The following is a 20241-nucleotide window of genomic DNA, read 5'->3' as shown; positions in this document are numbered from 1 at the left end:
ATGTGGCATTGAAATCATAATAGGATTGGCTGGACAAGGTAATGTTAGCAAGCATTGTTGCCTTCAACTTGTAGAAATGGGGCATGACTGCCACTCTGCATTAGTTGAAGCACTTGGACTTATTCGTGTAAAAGAATCAGATCCATCTTATGAGAAGTACAAACACTTTAAGGAAGGTCTTCCCAAGAATGGTGCAGCGGTATGGAACCAATGCGTGAAAGATACTGTCAGTCCTTCCCTCCCTCTTATCAAAAGATCATTGTACGCAACCTAAGTTCAACCTAAGGTTTTAAGGGAGAGGTTCGGATGAATATGACAAATAACATGAAGAAAAAAACCACTTGTTAGTATTTCGTCCACGTCATCTAATAAAAAGTCCTACTATTTTCCAAATGATTTTAATGATAGCTTCATTTTATATTGCAATTAGGAACATTATGTGAATATACCATTTCCCCCAGAAATCTTCTAATAATTCAAAATCAAATAATCTTTTTTGGTACAACTTCAAGCTTTCAAAGCAGGTTTTGGAGAGGGAGAACAAAAAGAAGGAAGAAAAATGGCGGCAGGTATATCTTTGATCATTAATTAGCTGCTACTCGTACGGTACTAATTAACGCAGAAAAAACTAAGGAAGTGGCTCAATCGGTTCCGTCTAGGGCATTAGACATCAAATGCGAAACTAAACTCCGCATCATGGCGTCTGGTAGGTTTGGATATCATGTCTTCACGGGCATTGGATTCTCATCATTTCTTCAGAATTCATTATTTTCTGTTGAATTTCGCATCGGTTTGTTATTTTCATTGTTTTTGGTCTTAATCCTACAGCGGAGCTGGATGAACAGCAAGAGAAGCTCCGAAGAGTCGTTGATAACTGGCGATGCCGGAGCCACGACCTGTTGAAGACCCTGCATAAGGATCCTTTCCAAATTTCACCTGTCTTTGGTACATTTAGCTTGAATTCCGCTCCAGTTCGTGTGCACGCACAGCCCTTAGAGCATTCAGATATCTTGACGCTTATTGGAACGGACAATGTTCTGGTTTCCAAGTTTGTAACCGTGCTGTCGTATGATTGTATCGAAATCTCCAGGCTCACTCAATATGTATGTTCTCTAATTTATCCGCTCGATTCTTTTTCTTTCGAGTTTGGGGCCTTTTGGACACCCTTTTCAATTATTGGTTTTTATCACCCACCCCCCCTCCGCCCCCCAAAAAACTAAAATTTTAAGAAATTTGGGTAAGTGTTTCAAATTTCAAACAAACCCTAGGTTCAACACCATATTTTTTTTCCCGTAAATTTGAGGACAAGTATTGAGATGAGATTTTAGTTTAATTCCTGTACAAGGATAACTGTTTAGTTATAGCAGGCCCATTGCAAAGTGGTTTATAATGAATTTGTTTTTTATATCGAATTTTTGGTTTGCATATCAGTGTGCAGTATATCAAAACTCTAGTTACGATTGCATATTGTTTATTATTCTTTGTTTTAAAAAGTGGTCTACTTATTGTACATAAATAGAGAGGTAATTATATTCTAATTGGATTCATATTTTTATTACTTGGGTTGTCTTTAGTCTAAGTGAACATAGTTACCATTTAAAGAGTGTCTATCCTGATTAACAAATTTTGTCTACTTCAACTTGGACAAAGTTGAGGGGAATTTTCTGGCAGTAAATCAATCACAATACAAATTGAATGATTGAAAAAATGAGTGAAATGAAACAAAGAACTGAATGAACTGAAGCCAACAACCAAAGCATACTACAAGTTAAACATTTTGGAAGTCTACTCTAATAAGTTGGGTTCATCTGGTTCAGCCTCTTCAGTCTTCATGGCAAATTGCATACTGCAGACCATAAAATGTGAGCGATGAACCATATCAACAAGGAATAGCTGGATTTTTTTCCCTTTCTATTTGCCCTATTAACTGCTAAAAAAGAATAGTTCAAATGCATGAATAGAGTGCCAAAATAATTAAGAATTGCAGATAAGCGATGCTTGTTTATTTTGACATTATTCAACATTATTGATAAACAATGTGGCATCAACTTGCAGCCTTACTGTAGTCCCTAAATGTTCTTCAATTTTACATGGGCACTTTCAGAATTTTGAGATTTGTGATTTGTAACACTTACTAAGTTGAACATTTCAATGGAAAGCCGCATGAACAGAGCATTTGATGACATGTTGAGAATGTGCCAAGCTTTTCTTTGAGTGAAGCTGGCGTGGTGTAGCAACCATTGACAGGTCCCATTTGTGTGGGAATCATGCCGTAGCTTTCCCAAGTCAAGGAAATCACATAGGGTTAGAAAGCACAAAACCCTGGCAGTTCAGGAGGTCAATTATGCCGATCTTAGTTCTGGTTTTTGGAGAATTATGGCCAAAATATTGGTAAGTTGGTAGTCTATAATGGGATTTTTGCAGAGGTATGATTTAATTATTGGTCCAGGATTTTTTTTTGGGTACACTCTTTTTTATGATTTTTCTTTGGGTTGGGTGTCAACAATGTCATACCCTACCCGCTTGAAATATTACTCAACCTAGCCCACCGTGTGAAACATTCGTGGGGTTCACCAAGTTTACAAGGGAACTACTAACTCGGCCATGTACCTGCCGTGTCAATGGAGGGTAGAGGCTATACCCATGTTATTTCAAATACAATTCCTGACCTTAACCCGACAAGGGTCATACCATAACCTAACCAGTTTAACCCCTCCCATTTCCAACCCCAGTCCAGGATATAGGTGATGAATTCTAATAAATTAAAATAAGATTTAATGAACTGAAATACCACATGACAGAACCACTGTGTTCCTAGCTTAGGTAACAATGGGGCAGAAAATAGATGATGTAATAACCCACAAACCGGCCACCGGCCAGCCGATGAGGCTAAAAATCTGGTCAAAGCTGGCCTAAATCTGCTGAACTTGTGGCTAAAATATCATCAAGAACAAACAGTTAGATGGTGAATAATGAAGGTGGGCAGAAAATAAAACCGTGTGAAAAACAGAAAAATAGAGAAAAAACATATAAAAATTCGGGCTTGATGAACCTGCACTTTTGGACAAGTGTAGCCCCAATAGAGAAAAACAACACATAAAAAATTGGGCTTGATCGAAGGGCTGGACTAGTTGGAATCCTTGATGGAAGCCTGCGATCACAAGTGGACAGAAACTACGGATGTAAGGACTGAAACTGAGAACTAGCAGAATATGGAGTGAGTAATAGCTGAACTGAATCAAAGAGAATGAAAACAAAGTTGGCAGAAGCGAGCCCACAAAAGAAGAGTTTCAGATTACCCTGACAGTCGCCCATGCATACACCATGTAGCTTGGTGAAACTGAAGTAATGATGGAGAGAAAAGAGAGGGAAGAAGGACTATGACCTGGTTTTCACCACCAAGGCCTGCGGGGGGCTTCACCACCTTGGGTTTGCTGCTGAATCACCACAGTGCCATGTATCTCACAGAGAGAACTCAACAGAGGAATAGCCAAAACCATGGGTTAGGTTCTCTATTCTTGTATTTATAAAATATAGCAATAAGCTATTACAAAATAGAAGCCTCCATGCGTGTGCGGAAAGTAGGCAGCAAAGTATCTTCTAAATCTGCTAATACAAGAATAGAAAGACTAGTTACCAAAAAGAAAACTCAAATAGAAACTACCTTGTACACTAAGACTTAGTAACTAAGTAGTATTACAAAATAGAAACTATGATGTTAACAATCTACTAGAAGAATCCAGCAAGCATGACTTGATCTCTTCTCCACACAGACACATGGGGGCCCCACACTATCCCATGCACAATCTAGAAGTCCACTAAAGAGTGCAATGGTGCAACCTTACCGTTCGCCGAGGCCCGCCCTCTTTTTTGTTACTCTATTATTAACTAATTTAATTTTGATGTCTTTGGGCCATATTTGATACGTCCAACTGCTGTTCTTGTAGTTTTTTTTTTGGTGAATAAAAAATTCATTACCAAAGGAAAAGAAGAAACAGAGGGCCCCAAAGAATGGGGGGAGAAAGAAAAATACAGCAAAACAATACAAAGCTCCACCCACACTAGAGCGAGTGTGGGAGACTCCAAGAGGCAATACTGTTCTTGTAATTTTTCCGTGATATATTGACTGTTTCAAGGTCGAGTTTCAGTTTTGGATTATCATTGGTTATCTTGGATCAGAAACCAAAATTATGAGATTTTTTCTTGCTTGTAAGAAGTGAGGTTTGGCTCAAATTTGCGTTATGTGCAGTGTACGACGGAAAAAGATGTTACCATACAAAAACTGGTGTTATGAACGACCTGAGTGCTGATAATAAATCTTGTAAATCTGAGTGTTTTATATATGAGAGCAAACAGAAAAAAAAAGGGAAATAAGTTTAATCGTGTAATTAGGGTCATAGGGTGTCCTTCTAAATTCTCTAAATGGAATAAAGAGCTCCATTTTTTGCATATCTAGAACTTGGAAATTCAGTTTGTCCTTCCTTTGATGCAATATCGCATAAGGTCGTTTCTGTAGCAATCATAGGGAACTTCAGATTGACAGTTTTAACAGTCTATATTTATCTATTAAACTTTCACTGTCTGTAGATTTACTCGCTTGAACAGTCTATATTTATCTATTAAACTTTCACTGTCTGTAGATTTACTCGCTTGAACTGCTGAATTATACATTTTCTTTAAGTTCAATGATTAATTACTAATTGCTTTTTATGAGTCTTCATTTGGAAGCTAGCTTCTCTTGCACTCATAAAATGGAATCTCGTAGGCCAGAAGAAATATTTACAGGCAGATGTTCCTCTTCGGTCATGGATCCAGTTCACAAGAAATACTGCTAGAAGGAGAGCCCCAGAAGGCTTTTGGTCAATCACTGTCATTGTTCATGGAACTATCTAAGACCACATCTCGGATGAGTGAGGTTATGTGCAATTTGCTCCAACAACTAGATTCCATTTACTCTCTGAAGGACAAGAATGACATACTATGCAAATCTTTCAAGAAGGTCATACTGACGAGTGCATTTAGCTCCTTTGCTGATGGCCTGGCCATGTTTCTTGTTTTGGATGAAATTTTGGCACAGAATGGCCGTATCAAGAGTTACTTATCTCTTTATGCAAGGTACTTTTTATATACTTCCATTTTGAAGTTGAAAAATAATTATGTTCTTTTTCCTCTTAAAAGATTTCTATTTCACGTGTGAAATCTTATTGGTAAATACTGCTTTAATCATTTTGTATGCTTAAAGTTTCTACCTTTGTTAAAATCCCCCACCGTCCAATGTTCAACACAATCTTTTTTTTTTTTTTTGAGGGAAACTTTCTTGAGTGGATTGTAAATTTTCACTTTTGGGGAGGGGGATTTATCCATGGTATGTGATTATAGAATTGCATGTTCACCCTTTCTCACAATAGTAGCTCATATCTCCACCTTCCATTGCAAAATACCAGGACAACTATTTTTTTTTTATTTTTTATAATTTTGTTCCCACCCATATTCTTTGTAGGATGTTGAATAAGGTGAAACTGGATCCCAATGACTTTGATATTGCATTTGGGGATCTAGATTGTCTAGATCAAGTAATTATCCGCTTGGAAAAGCTTTTGGATGCTGGATTCTTTCGGGTAAGAAATGCATCATTGTTTAGGTTTACAGCCAAATGTTTTCTTTGATTATGGAGCTAAATGATTTTGCCACAACAAATACTCCTCGAAAATGTGAATGTCTGTTAGGACGTTAAGAATTTTGAGAAACCTTGTTGCTTTTTTCAGCGTTTGTTACTGGAGGAACTGTCATGGGTTGATACACTGCAGAAGGTCAGGCAAAACAGAAAATTGCTGGATGCATGTAGTTCTTTCATTCATGATGGGTTGCAAGAAATTCTTTCACGACTTGGTAGGTGTTTCAGTGCCCTAAAAATAAAAATTCATGGCCTTTTTCTTTCTTTGCTTTTCCTACAAATGCTAATCCTCTCAAACAGATACATGGAAGGAATCTCTTTTGGACCGGAGGAAAATACTGCATCACGTAGCTCTGTTTCTATTTGGAACTTATGCTTCTGGTATGCCCTTTTATGCCTACAATTGTTGGCTGTTCTTTATGATCTCACATTATTCTTCATGCATGCCCAGTTTTGGGATTACTAAGCTTTAGTTGGCAGTCTTAATAATTTGTTTAATAATTTATTTATAGCTAGTACAAATAGCATTGTCTTATACAGATTTCTTTGCATGTTATATCAGGTGAAATGCCAGAAAAAAGATTAGGAAAGGTCATTGGTGAGATGCTTAAATTGGTACCAGTAATATATAGTGAAGGTGGTCTTAGACTTATGCTTTTGGACTTGTTGAGAAATCAATTTCCTCCATCAATGTGCTTATGGCCCACTTTCAAGGATGCTGTTAGGGATTGTGATGCCATGAAGAAGAATTATCTTGCACATCTTAATGAGATGCATTCTAGGTATGTGCCCTTAATTCATGTAGCCTTCTTAATGAGAATTATCTACTATATCTTAATTAATGTAGGATTGCTGTGTGCTTAATATATCCACTTATTGCTTCCTCTGGAATTAATGTATCAATGAGAGAAGTACCAACTTTGTGCTTAATTAATGTTCCATAAAACTTTAATTAGTTATCACCGTATAATTTTCACCTTATATGCACATGAAGGTTAAGAGAAGTCCGTAACTCTCTTTTTTTTTGTGGGGGTGGGGGGTGGGGAGGGGGTTCATATCCAGTATTTAGAGTTTGCCTTTGTGACACAGCAAAGAAAGTGAATGCGCTAATGTGCGACAGCTTTCATGCTAGGCATTTAAGCATGTGAAGAAAGGATGCGCTAGCACACAACCTAAAAACGCACGGACAGAGTTTTGACAGACAGCTTGTGTGGCGACCATGCGCCCTCCTGTAACACAATGAGTCAGCCTTACAGAGTACTATCGTTTCTCAAAATGCACCACACCCTATATAAGCTATTGCCTTCTAATTTTCACCTTATATGTACGTGTAGGTGAAGAGAAGTGTAGCCCTAAACTTTCAGCTGGATAATTAATGGGTTGGGATACTCAAGATGGAAAGATCAGTCAAGAAAATGCATAGTATGTAAGGGGCCTCGGTCTAATATCATTTTGATTCAAAGATCGAACTTAATGCTATAAGCGAAAGAATTGTAAAGAATCCTTTTTTTTTTTTTGGGGTGCAACAATTGCCAATAATTTTTGAAGATCAATAAGCCACAAATTCTGTGGTTGACCAGCCTCTTTTTTCCCTTTCCAAAGGAATTGATGTATTTATTAAGGGAAAATTACACCCCCTTCCATGAACTATGGCCTAATTACACCCCCTCTCCCGTGTTTTCAAAATTACACTCGTACCCCCTAAGGTTGACGGTGTTGGTGTTAGTTGAAATGTAAAAGACCATTTTACCCTTAAACCGAAACATCCCAAATCAAAAGACCATTTTACCCTTTTGTTTATCTTCAACCCTAACCCTCCTCTTCTCTTCCCCCTCTCTCTGCCCTCCAATCCTTCCCCCTCGTTCCCTCTATCTTCTTGAATCCCTTCGTTCAATTACCCAACCCTCCAAAGTCCAAAGACACCTACATCCCCCCCTCTGTCATCTCATCCATCGCTGCCACCAACTTCGGTTCTCAATCCGATGCAGACATTACTCTCTTACTCACAACAGACTTCAAATGCTTCGGTGCCCAGGTGAAGAATTCCTGCTTTTCTTCCCAAATGGGGAAAATTCCGATCGGGTTGGGTTCGTTTTTGTGTCGCCAAAAGAGACCTCATGGAAAGTCAGGCTTAATGCAGAAGGTAATATTTTTACAACGCCTGATGGGTTCAATCATCGGATTCTTAGAATGTCTGTTACTGATTCGAATTGTTGAGATCTTCTTTCTTCTTCTGCTGTTGGTGATTCTATTATTGTGGGTTTTCTGATTTGCTTGTACTATGTATACTGTTCATTGATTTAGTGTTGAGGTTAACAATTCAGGGTTCAGATAAGGAGATACCCGTTTGGTTCAGTTGGGTATGAAGCAGTTTCATAGCTCTGTTGTTAATGCTTGTTGGAGCCCCCCATTTGGCTGAAGAGAGTATAGTTTTACTAGAAAATGGTAGATTGTTCCTGTTTGATTTGGGTTATTGTTCGGTTTCTAGTAAATTTGCTAAGGAATTGAAAGGAATCAGGATCAATATTTCGTGGAAGGATTTGAGTGTGGATTTGGATAGTTCAGAGAAGGTTGAATGGGTGAGCTGTGGATTTGCTTGGTGTCGGTGTTGCACTTCAAATCAGAAGAAGAAGAAGATGAAGTTGACGATGCAGGTTGTCGGTTAAGGGATGTTCAAAAGTCACTCTTGGCTCTTCGTCGGCGGGGAAAACCATGAAGCAGAGCTTTCACCTATGTGCTGGCGATTGGATGTTAAGAGCAAGAAGATGAAGTTCAGCGGTTACTTGTTAGAGAATTTATTTCTCTTGTTTTAGAATAGAGGGTAAAAACGTAATCTTCCACCATCGAAGGGTATGTTAAGCATTAAATGAATTAGCCTTTACTAGCGTCACCACTTAATGGAGACACACTAACGGACTGGGGCTGTTTGAAACACATTTTAAACTGTAGGGGAGGTTCGTGTAATTTTTGAAAACACAGGAGAGGGAGGTGTAATTAGGCCATAGTTCAGGGGATGGGGTGTAATTTTGCCTTTTATTTATGAGTGCAGAGGTGCTGTACGTTATGAAAGTGGACATTGTGTATATAAGTAACAAGAGAAAAGAAGTAATCAGTTCTTTGGAGGGACATTAGATGCCCAGTTATCTCTACTTCAGAGAACTTATTAAGGGCACGCATCCACTCTAGTAATAGTATATCATATGAACTTTCAGATCCTCATCAAGCCTCTATCTTCTGTTAGAGAATCGGTTGTTTTTGTTCCTTCCGTATTTGTTAGGCTGTCAGCACACTCCAAAAGATATCATTCCAACTAAATCTGACCTCTCTATGCAAAGTAAACATCTAGCCAAGTGATGAAGTATTCCTTCCCCTCGAATAGTCTTACCCAATGGGCCTTCAGAAAAGTAATTTGAAACATCTTAGGAGAGAGGGAATGATATGAACAAGTGATGTGCTTTTTCTTACTCACTGTGCAACAGAATAAATCTACTTGCCTAATTGATTTCTTGGTTTTGAAGGTTATCTATCCTAATCCCCACAAAAGCCTCAATCCTCTGGGGAACAGGCTTTCCCCACTTCTTATTAAGGGTGAAGAGGATTCACTGTAGAAATCAAGGAGTGGTGCAAATATTTGATGGAAAAATATTCCATTGTCTGATTTCTTTAATCTCCCTATATTACCTCCGACACACAGATTGTTTTTCCTCCCAGAAGGCTGCATTCAGTGTTACCTGGGGACTTCAAACAGGAACCACATTCATGTTGGAGACATGTGGATATTGACATGTGTGTCTTCTTGTACTTATTGATAATAGGTTGAATTTAAAAGGAAAATGGAGATGCTTGAAGAATCTGGTTAAAGTGAAACCCATCCTATCACAAATTCACAATAAGCTATGACTAACTGTCAACATATTTTGTAAAGGTGATATAAATAACTAGGTGTGCACTTACAGATATGAAAATATTTGAACCCTTTGATGATAATGTAGAAGTGGCTAGGTTGGGGGCAAGGTGGGTTTTAGTTCGGTCACTTTTGTTTGGTTTTGTTCTGGATTGTTTCTGGGTTCGGGCTTTGCTATTCAAAGGCATATGTTTTTCTCTCTGAATTAATCGAGCACTGTAATAGCTACTTGTTCCTTCTTTGTTACCTTTTCTCAACCTCTAAATTTTTCTTTCTAATAGTAGGATAGATTTGATGTCTAGAACCACCATTCTATAGGCTTTTGTTTTTATTTTTCAATGTGCAGCACTAGCTTCGCAGAACCAGTCTCAATATTAAACTTAGAAGTGCTTTAATGTTTAGCAGTTCTTATCTGTTCATTGATTTTTCTTCCATTCAATAGAATGGCACCAGTATGACTTGGGGTTTTCCTCTAATGTTTCTGGTTTTGTTTTCCTCATTGTTTTTGTCATTGTAAATCAACATGTATGTTTCGTACTAACTTGCTTTGATTATAAAATTTCATTTACCCATCACCATGATTTGAAATTCTGAACTGCTTAGTTTCTAACAAATAAACTTCACTGTACCCACATAAACTGATCTACTCTCTTGTGTAGGGACTGGCAAAAAATGAAAGATGCGTTGGCTTATTGGGTTGTATCCTTCCAGTCAACCATTCATCCAGTGGTAATTGTTCTCTTTGGTAGATCTGATACTTCACTCTCACCAGATTGAATATTGAGTTCTGTTATGGTGTACTTTTAGGAAGATCTGTCAAGGGTTGAAGCATGCCTGCAACTTCATTTCAAACAGATTATTCAGGTATGATTATAGAAGATAAGTTGGCATGATTTTCTTTACTCATTATAGGGCTTACGGAGACTGGCTTTATGTGTTGCAGTGGGAATTTTGTAGATAGATCTGAGTCCTAGTTAGCATACCAAGAAAAAATATTTATTTTTTGAATTTTGATTCATGGGATGTTTTATTGGCATTGTTCCATGCTTACATTTTCAGCATTTTTCCATTTATAGCTGCTGTACTTCTATTTTTTTGTTGGGGGTGGGGATGGTGTAAGGTGCCATTCTTTGAGTTGAACATTAGAATGTATATTTATGCTTGTCTACCAATCAAGTGCAGGGAATACTTGTTGCCAGTAGAATGCAAATGATGGCCATCTCAATGCTGGATTTACATACACTGCTTGAGGTCAAGAATTTATACTTTCAGATCCATTATTCTTCAAAGTTAGTTGACTTGGTTTTGTTTTTATTGTTTATGCACTTTCTTCTTTAGGAAGTATGTAATAGGTCTTAGTTTTTGGAATTATTTTCAGCTGATTGCCCAAGCCCCTTAGCTATTGAATTACTTTTTCAAGCTTTTGATTAGCTGTAGACCCATTTTAATGGAAATCCTTCTCAAGTGAGTTCATTCTTAGTGGTGACTCAAATTACTTTGTTGCCATGGTGACTCATTGATATGAAACGACTGACCTGCTCTAGCTTAAAAGGTGGAGGGAGACATACAGAGGGAAACTAGTTGGAGAAATTCGTCAACCATTTGGTATTTGTGTTTCAGGTAAAAATCACTAATTGATGCGACCATGGGTCCTAAACCCTGATTATGGGTCGCTATGGGCCCACCCAAATGGTAAACAACTCAAATAATAGGGTAAAATGGCAACTATAATTTCTGTAACAGTCCAGCACCTTATATGTAAAGTAACAAGTGAAGAGTGTGAAAATAGAAGAATCAACAAACCAGCATCTATGAAGGAAGAAGAAGAAGGGAGGAGACGATGGAGAGAGATTGAGAAGGAACTACCTAGTCACTCATGGAAGGAATAAAATGACCTACCGTGAGGCTAGGTCCACTTTATTTATAAGTTCAATTGTTCAAATAAAGAAAGGGAATTAAAATAAAAGACTTCCTAATAACAAATAAGGAGAACTAATCATAATTACAACTCAACTCAACCAATAAAGGAAACATAACATAAAACCCCTAGGATATAATATTTAACACTCCCCCTCAAGCTGGAGCAAGTATATCTCCCATGCCCAGCATGGAACAACCACTAAGAAACGCAGGTCTGAACAACACCTTGGTGAACATATCACCAAGTTGATTGCCGGAGTTAATAAATGAAGTAGAAATTAGTTTCTTCATAACAACATACCTCACAAAATGGCGGTTGACCTTGATGTGCTTAGTCCACTCATGGAAAACCGGGTTACTTGCAATATAAATATTGTCTTGATTATCACAATACATATCCATCATGGTACAGGATCTCAGCGACATCTTGTCGAGATCTCGTAAAAATTTTGGTTTCGTGAAGTCTCGAGATGAGACGGTAGGCGATACAGGATTTGTGCAAGATCTCAGTCGAGATCTCGGGTTAGATAAAGTCGAACCAGACCAAAACCAAGGATATAAAAAGGCACTGTCTCGGCGAGATTTCGACCTCAACTCGAAATCTTGCCTCTCTCGCTCTGTTATAAAGGAAACACCTCCAAGTGAGGGTTTTGGTGCTTTTCTTTGGCAAATCTCACATCAACTGAAGGTTAAAAAGCTTGGAGATCAAGATTGAAGCTTCAACATCAATAGAGGGTTTTGGTGCTTTACTCTTGTATTTGTTTAATCTGTCTCTTTCAAAGTTTCTAACAATTATTAACAAACTAGTGTCAGACAGCTTGATCATATTCATAGTCACCATGTATGATTATGAATATGATGCCTAATGCTTAAATGGTTTATGGTTTGATGTTTTTTAATTCCTAATGCTTAATTAAGTTGTTTTACACATCTACTTTAATTGTATTTGTTCTAAATATTATGTGGAATAGCCTAGGGTAGAGCTCACCTACGCCGTAGACTACCAACTAGGGTCTGAAGTCAAAGTACCATTTGGGTTTGCATTTATAAAAACTAATGTTTCCATTGTGTTTAGAAGGTCTAAAATAGGGTGGTAGATGTCAAGTTTCAGGACCTATCTTGGCCATATGGCCACTGAAACCCACCACCGAGTCAAGATGGGAAAAAATTACACCAACTCACTGAGATCTAGGCAGAACTCGGTTTTGTGGCCCCGGTGAAACCAAGACGTAAAATCTTGATGGTGGTGGTGATAGATATGCAGGACTTCAAGAGGAGTATGACCTGGCAAAGGAGATGCAAGAGCCGGAGCTGGTTCGATTCACTGGGGAGACCCAGTTTGATCATGCTACACAGGATATGGACCATAGAGCACGTTTAGCTACTACTACTAGTGTAGGCTACAAGAGAGGGCATCGTCGCCGGTTCGGAGCAGATGAGTATGTTAGTTGTATGGACGTTGATAGCTTGTCTAACACTCTGGGAGGGATGAGTATATGGGACAATAAAGCCCCATCCTTTACCGCAGAGAGCTCCATCTTAGAGTACAGTCCATATGGCTATTTCACTAGTATTGGGAGCATGCATCTTCTTCATCCGTTCCCAGTTTTGAGTATGACGCCCACTCATAGTCACAGGGACATGCTAGATCATCTTTTGTTGACAACTCCTACCCGGCCCACCAGCCATACATGCATCCACACCCATCTTATGAAAGTGGCTCAATGGCTGGTTCTTCACATTACAGTGACCTATACCCTAGGATAGATTACATGCAGTATGTAGATGAGACTATTTATAAGGCATCTGTGGAGGACTACTCTCGTTTCTTCTCGAACACTATGTCGTGGCATGCATATGTCATGCAGACGGAGGACAATGCACGTTGGCTCCATCGGATCATGAGTGGACTTGATCCAGCATGTCATAGTTCATATCAGTAGACAATCACTGACTCACAGTATTGTATTGTTGGGACATGGAAGACTAGGGTGTCAAACCGCTTCCTCTAAAAGGCCGACCTTGTAGAAAAGGGAGGAAACAATATGTTTGTCATACAGAAGCTCTAACACTGCAGACTATCCAAAGGGGGACACGGGTGGATAAATAATTCAACACCTGCCCGCTCCCAGGGGGACTCGATACCGTGACCCCTGCCTGCTCTGATACCATGTAGAAACCACTTCCTCTAAAAGGCCGACCTTGTAGAAAAGGGAGGAAACAATATGTATATCATACAAGAGCTCTACCACGGCGGACTATCCAAAGGGGGACACAGGTGAATAAATAATTCAACAGTATTGTTCACTGTACCTGGGTGTCTATGTAATATGCATTGTTCATTGTAATTTGTAGTTTTTACTTCAAGTCTTTAACTATTTCTTAAATAATTATTCAATATTATGTGGCTTCATCCATTATTGCATAATTTACTTGTTTTACTTGCCATTTATCTCTCATAGGCTCATAGCACTCAAACAATGTGTAAAATAGGCAATATTACATAAGGAGTCGACGTTTATTGGCAACCAAGGGTGAAAATCCAAAACACCAAATTGAAATTTTTTTTTTCTTTCCAATTTGAAGATCTAAATATGTTTATTAAGCCTAAAACAAGCTTTCCCTGAAGTTTCGGAGCCAACTGTGGCCATTTGCCCACCGAAACATTATATTTAAAAAAAAACACAATCGGCGCAATTTCGGTGGTTTTGACCTGGTCGAAAAACCGAGACGAGATGAGTTTTCAAACAATGAGCTTGAGGGGAGTGTTAAGTTATAGTTGATGTATGTACAGCAGGGGTATTATAGTCAGATCCCCTGTGTGTGTTAGTTATGGCTTTATTCTTATTTCTAGTAGTTGTAGTTCATGTTAATTTGTCCTTTTAGTCTTCTACTACCACAAGGATAGAAGAGACTTCTAGTCCTTGTGGGTTTGGACTTTGTTTTATGTACATATATGATGGAGAGGGACTGCCGCTGGTTTAAGACTGTTTTCTGTAAACTGTGGCAGTCTCTGCTCTTTCTTCTTCTTCTTTTTCCTCTGTTGTTCTCTGTTATATACTGGTTATCATATTCTGGTACCGTCATAGTGGGAATCTACTCTGTTAGGCTGGATACTCATCATTACCAAATTTAGTAAAGAAACAGACCATTTCACAGCCATTTGGACTCGCACAATCTATACTGAATCTAAATAAATTCTAAAACTGAAAAAAATAAGTACAAAAATGCATGTGTACTATTGGACCATTTTATACTGACCCAGAACCAAAAATTTCAGAACACATGGACCTGAAAATAAGCAGTAACTAAAGATTTAATGCTTGAAGCCTTGAACCTTTTGGCTGCTTTCCATGGGTTGACTTGCTGCTCAATGTCTGATGGTAAACTAGACCCAGCAATAGTTTCACGTGGGTCCTGTGTGAAAATCAATCATAAAACTATGATTGATGATTAGTGTGTATTGATTTAAAAAAAAAAAAAAAACTATGATTGGTGTCATGTGGTGTCTTGCAATAAAGAATCTACATTTTGCATCTTCCCTAATAAATCTTGTTTGATATTGTGAAGTCTTATGAATGCATAGGCTGTCCTAAGAAAGTTGTTTGTAACACTACTTTATATATATATATATTAAGTGGCTTGATTCACATCAATTTCTTCATTCTCACGGATCTATTTTCTTGTTTGCTTCGTATCATTCAGCATTCAGATCTTAATCTTTTTTTGATTTTCCATGTTTTTTCCATTCTTTTTAAGTAGCAAACATCATTTTCTTCATTCTCGCGGATCTTTTTTTATTTTTTGGATTTTCCATGTATATTAGTCTATTGTTTATTTTTTGTGTTTCCTTATACTCATCTCATGCTATTTTGCAGGTTCCTATCAGAAGGGAGAGATTAAAGTCTCTCTGTCACATGGTTGTCTTAATGAAAGTGAGAGCTGTTGCATTTTTATCCCCCTTTATTTGAAAACTTTTGTGGTTTGCTTCACCTGCTCATCCATTTGATGTAGGTTATGAAGAAAACCTTTCATGACAAGGAGCTGGATATCATCAAAAGTCTTCCACATATTATAAATCTTATCCAGTCTGACATTGAAAATACCCTCCTCATGGCAAAGGTATTCAGATGCTTACATGCTGATGTGTTGTCTCAATTTTGTATCTAGCTGAATATGTCGTAACCTTTTTTTATAGGATGAGCTATTGTCAGAAGTTGCTAAAGAAAGTCAAGCCAGCAAGAGAAGATTTTTGAGCTCTTTGCCATTTGGTATGATGCTTACATATATCAATGGTTCTTTTGCTTCCTTTTCTCTTCAATTTTGGTGTAAGTAGGTCTGAGCTTTTTCTTCCAAAACTAGAACAAAAATTGTCAAAAGAAAAAAAAAAGAGCTGTAACTTGGTCCAAGCTCCGCTTGCACAGGATCCCAGGTGGGGTGGACACAGTCCTAACCTGTGGAACTTTATATAGAGTGGCCTGTCCAAGATTCAAACCCGCATCTTCATGCTGACAGCCAGAGCTTTTTACTGACTGCACAATGTAATGGCCCCCCAACAAGAATACAGTTTACATGCATATATTAATGCTTTCACATATGAACTTTCTAATTTTGACTGCACCATATTTGGTACAGGGGAAAGCAACTTTGACAATATGAAGGAACATGAATTATGCATTGGCAAAAAAGAAATCTTAACGGTAACTGAGGTTCTAAGACTTGTATTTATCTGTAAAAGAACCAAGAAAATAAATAAAAGGAGAACTTGAGTGCAGCGATCAAATGTTTAAGTGTTATTCTACATTTATGGTCAGAAAATACTTCCGTTCTGGTTGCATAATATTGGAGTTAGGCTTTTTTTTTTTGGGGTCGGGGGATGAGGGTATTTATTTTGATTGTATTGCTAATAAGAACACATTTCTTTGGTTATTAAGTTTACTTCTTGAATTTTTTTTTTAGGATGGTTGGTGTTCTTATAGAGTTTCTTCTGGAGAATTTCATTCTACTAGGGGCAATGTATTGAATGCTGTCCTGCCCACCAACCATCTAACTAGGTTTTGTGTCTGATCATCAGATTGACCACACATTTAAAGCACTAATATCCTTATTTTGTAAAATATACAAGGTCTTTTTTAACAGAAAATAAGTAGTGGCGCAGGAGTAAAGTGTATGTTGTTTGAATCCTTGGCTAAATGTCAGGCAGTCAAGCCTAGTAGTCCTTAAAGTTTTGAGTGGAGCACCAGCACCAAACCAGCATGCCAGTAAGCAATTCTTTTCATAATCTTATGTGTCACATAAAGTGTAAGAGGTCTTTATTGAAACTTCATAGGACTCGATTCTGTTTAGACTCCTAAAATAAAATAGACATATCAACACTGAGTTTGGACATCAAAAAAATAAGTTTTCTTATAACCTAATAAAACTAGCCTAGAATAACATCACCTGACTAGATTGAAATCAATAACTGGACAAAATATTGAGCCCAAAATACTGAAAACACTCCCTACAAACTTAGAAGAAGAGATTCTCAATATATCCCAAAAATGTAAGTGCAATGATTGCCCTTCTTTAGCCACCTAAGGTTTCTCTTGCACAAAATTCCCCTACTAAGTATCACTTCAAAAACTGCTCCAGCATGCCATTGTTGAGTAACCAGCAACCATGGCACCACACAACACTTGGGACACTACTATAGATAAGTTTGTTCCAATTTGATAAAACCAATAAACTCCTGGCTCCATTATTAGGGTTCATTGCCTTTGATGCCTTTGAAATAAATCATACATTTTGAGGTTCAATAAAAACTTAATGTTTTCCTGTACAAGAACTTGGTCTCAAGATGTCTAAGCAGTTTAAGCAAAACCTAGGGTAAGTTGTTTTCCTGTTCAAGAAAAGGAGCCTGTATGAACTTCTTATAACTTGTTTAACATTTTGATATCTTTAGCGGGTTAGCACATCTGTTTTATGAGTCATCATGATTACAGGAATAATGCAAATGTCCTTACACTCTCCCAGTGCAACTTATGTAAGACTATCAATGTTATCTTTATTCTAAAATTAGATTTGGAATTTCTGCAATTTTGATTTTCACAATACATTTATAATGGGATCTTTAGCCTAGATACGGGCGATACCTTAAATAGCATGAGCTAATTTAAAAAGAATGATTAAGGGAAGCAATGACAATGACAATTTTCACATGTTTGTTTTGCATAGTAGTAGTCTTGGTCTAAAGGTGTCCATCAATTAAAATCCTTTTGCCAGCCGCAAAAAAGTCTAAAATATTGTTAATTGTAAGTTTTCCCCAGTTTTTGGAGATACGTTAAATAGCAAGAGCAAAATTACGAAGGATGATTAAGAAAAGCAGTAACAGCAACACTGGAAACTGTACAGCCAACAATTTTCACCTGTTTATGTACATAACCTTAGACTTGGTGTAAAAGTATATCCATCAATGAAAATCCTTCGCCAGCTTGTAAAGTCATCCGGTATCAAAGTTCTGGATTTGAATCTTTGTTTCCTTTACAATTTATTAGTAGGTTGATGTAATTCAAATCACTGATATATAGTCTAATTCACTTTAATTACCTTTTCAATTTAGGTGGCAAGGATGTGGATTCAAGATTGACAGATTCACTTTCCGCGGTAAATGAAGAAGTCATAAAATTCCTCACATTGATAAATTGTCTGCAATATTTTAAGTTTAATGACTCCTTTCACTTCATAAAGCTCATTTTTTGTTGTTTCTCATATGATGTCTGGTTATAAGTTTTGCTAAAGAGCCTAGTTGGATTACCTTATCCCTGTTTGGATTGGACTCTGTAATGGCCTTTCTTTTTTAAGGGTCCACCCTCAGGTCTTTCACTTCTTTGCATTTCACTTACTAGTAAACAGATGGAGCCCTAATGATTTAGGGAGGGGGGGGGGGGGGAGGGACAAAGAGACTGTGAATGCTAGGTGCTTTTAAGCCCTTGTAATCTCTTATCAAGACTTGTAACTGGACTCTAGTACCTCTTAATGAGAGAACTGGCATATTCTTACTAACTAAACAAAGGAAGGCATATAGACTCAGTCCCTCACTCTGGATTTGGAAAGGAAGGAAAGAGCTCAGAGGACAGAGGAAAGTAGTCTTTCAAGTCAAGAAGCATAGTTGTCAAGGCTATGCCTAGGCGTCCAAGGTGCCTGAATGCCTTGGACGCTGTGATTGCTTTGCGTCAAGGCCTCCTCCGACGCCTTTGGCTGCCTAGACGCCATGACAACTATGTCAAGAAGCTTGTCGTCTGATTGAGCACTTGGTGAGGCAACAAAAATGAGAAGTGTTCAATTAGAACATGAAAATGTAACCGAATTGGTCTTAGTTACTCTTCGGAACAGAGTGGAAGATTCTCAAACAAGGAAAAGGATCCAATGACTTCGAAAGAATTGAACGAGGAGCCGTATGAGGTGAAAATCTCATGTACAATTCTGGCTTGGTTTTCATTTTTCGGCCCTCTCCCCCACACTACAAATCAAACATCTCCGGGCATCTGGTTTCAAAGAGAGATTAGGTCCATTGGGAAAACCCACTCCTTCCATAAGACAAACTAAAGGAAGCTGACTTGACCAGGAAACCAGTCCAGTATTAGTAAAAGCAACATATCTCGTTGGGTCACCACTCTTTTCAGGATTCATTTGCCCATCATATTCCTATCCAAGTCCAAGTGATACGGTTGAAAAGTGAAATAAAATTTCGTCACTATATATAATAAGAGTTTGAGTTAGTCACAGAATCGTTTATTTATAATGAGAAAAAAAGTTTATCATCTCTTTAAATTTCATTTCCATTTACTTCACTTGTAACCAGATGGAGCCTAGGTAACAAAAATGCAATTATAGCAAAGATAACAACTTATCTGCACAGCTCTTCACTCATTTTTCCCAATCTGAGGATGGATAATTTATGTTCACCCTTTTAAACCAAGTAGATGGACAGACAATGTCCAATTGACCATCTAATATTCCTTGCTCTAGTGCCTAAAGCATCATTTGCCTTATAATTGTCTTGCATCTTTTTCCTTCCACCCACACCAGCACACAGCTGCAGGAAGCACCTGCCTCACTTTTTTTGCTTGGCCTTTAAATGAATAACCCTTCATGATAGCACTAATCCATCACATACGAAGGGAATAACCAGCTAAAACAAATCATACTCAGAAAATTGCTCCAGACAGCCTGAACACACTTACAATGTGTGAGATGTTTTCTAGTCTCTACCTCCTCCAAGTGTAAAACGCAAACATTTGGGAGCTGGTGAACTGCATGGTTAGTAGTCAGAATCTTGTCTTGTACCACATTAAAAATAAAAAACATATCTTGGTTGGCAAACGACCTTCAGAAAGACCATAGAAACGAATGCAAGGGCATGCCTCTTGGAGTCAACAGTGTGTGAAAATTCTACCCTGTATTCCACTGGCTGGTAGCAAGTGTAATGGTGGTTTCTAGTTTTCATCAAATTGAACGTAGATCATAGAATTATTAATTTTCTGTCACTTTCTAGTTGGGATTCCTCCACAGTTCCCCTCCCCCCCTTTTTAACATCATTTCATTTTTTTTCCTTGTAGATTTTGATTTCATTGCAAATGCTTCGAGGAGGGGGTAGCAGTAACAGGCAGCTCATTCTTTCTATTGTTTTGGATGTTCTTCAAAGCATTGTAAGTAGTAAGATTGTGAAATCAAGTTCATATTAAGTATTGTTTGTACTTTA

General features: G+C 37.9%; 1 protein-coding gene across 3 annotated transcripts in view; it reads left to right on the top strand.

Annotated features, from left to right (window-relative positions):
- The window catches only part of LOC122664743 (WASH complex subunit 4-like), a 48907-nt gene that overhangs the window by 19910 nt on the left and 8756 nt on the right, over nucleotides 1–20241 (top strand). For 2 of the 3 annotated variants that reach the window (XM_043860709.1, XM_043860710.1), the window contains exons 2-15: nucleotides 829–1103; nucleotides 4766–5115; nucleotides 5501–5618; nucleotides 5766–5889; nucleotides 5975–6055; nucleotides 6237–6456; nucleotides 10238–10307; nucleotides 10386–10442; nucleotides 10761–10829; nucleotides 15377–15433; nucleotides 15513–15620; nucleotides 15697–15769; nucleotides 18100–18143; nucleotides 20099–20188. In XM_043860709.1, coding sequence (XP_043716644.1) covers nucleotides 829–1103; nucleotides 4766–5115; nucleotides 5501–5618; nucleotides 5766–5889; nucleotides 5975–6055; nucleotides 6237–6456; nucleotides 10238–10307; nucleotides 10386–10442; nucleotides 10761–10829; nucleotides 15377–15433; nucleotides 15513–15620; nucleotides 15697–15769; nucleotides 18100–18143; nucleotides 20099–20188 — 1736 coding nt within the window. Of the gene's footprint in view, nucleotides 1–650; nucleotides 707–828; nucleotides 1104–4765; nucleotides 5116–5500; nucleotides 5619–5765; nucleotides 5890–5974; nucleotides 6056–6236; nucleotides 6457–10237; nucleotides 10308–10385; nucleotides 10443–10760; nucleotides 10830–15376; nucleotides 15434–15512; nucleotides 15621–15696; nucleotides 15770–18099; nucleotides 18144–20098; nucleotides 20189–20241 lie in introns of those variants that run through there. The other variant, XM_043860708.1, reaches the window with a different exon arrangement.

Source organism: Telopea speciosissima, chromosome 6 (assembly GCF_018873765.1).
Source record: "Telopea speciosissima isolate NSW1024214 ecotype Mountain lineage chromosome 6, Tspe_v1, whole genome shotgun sequence".
Classification (NCBI taxonomy): domain Eukaryota; kingdom Viridiplantae; phylum Streptophyta; class Magnoliopsida; order Proteales; family Proteaceae; genus Telopea; species Telopea speciosissima.
The sequence above is the reverse complement of the archived record's forward strand: the minus strand, read 5'-3'. Positions and strand labels throughout refer to the sequence as shown.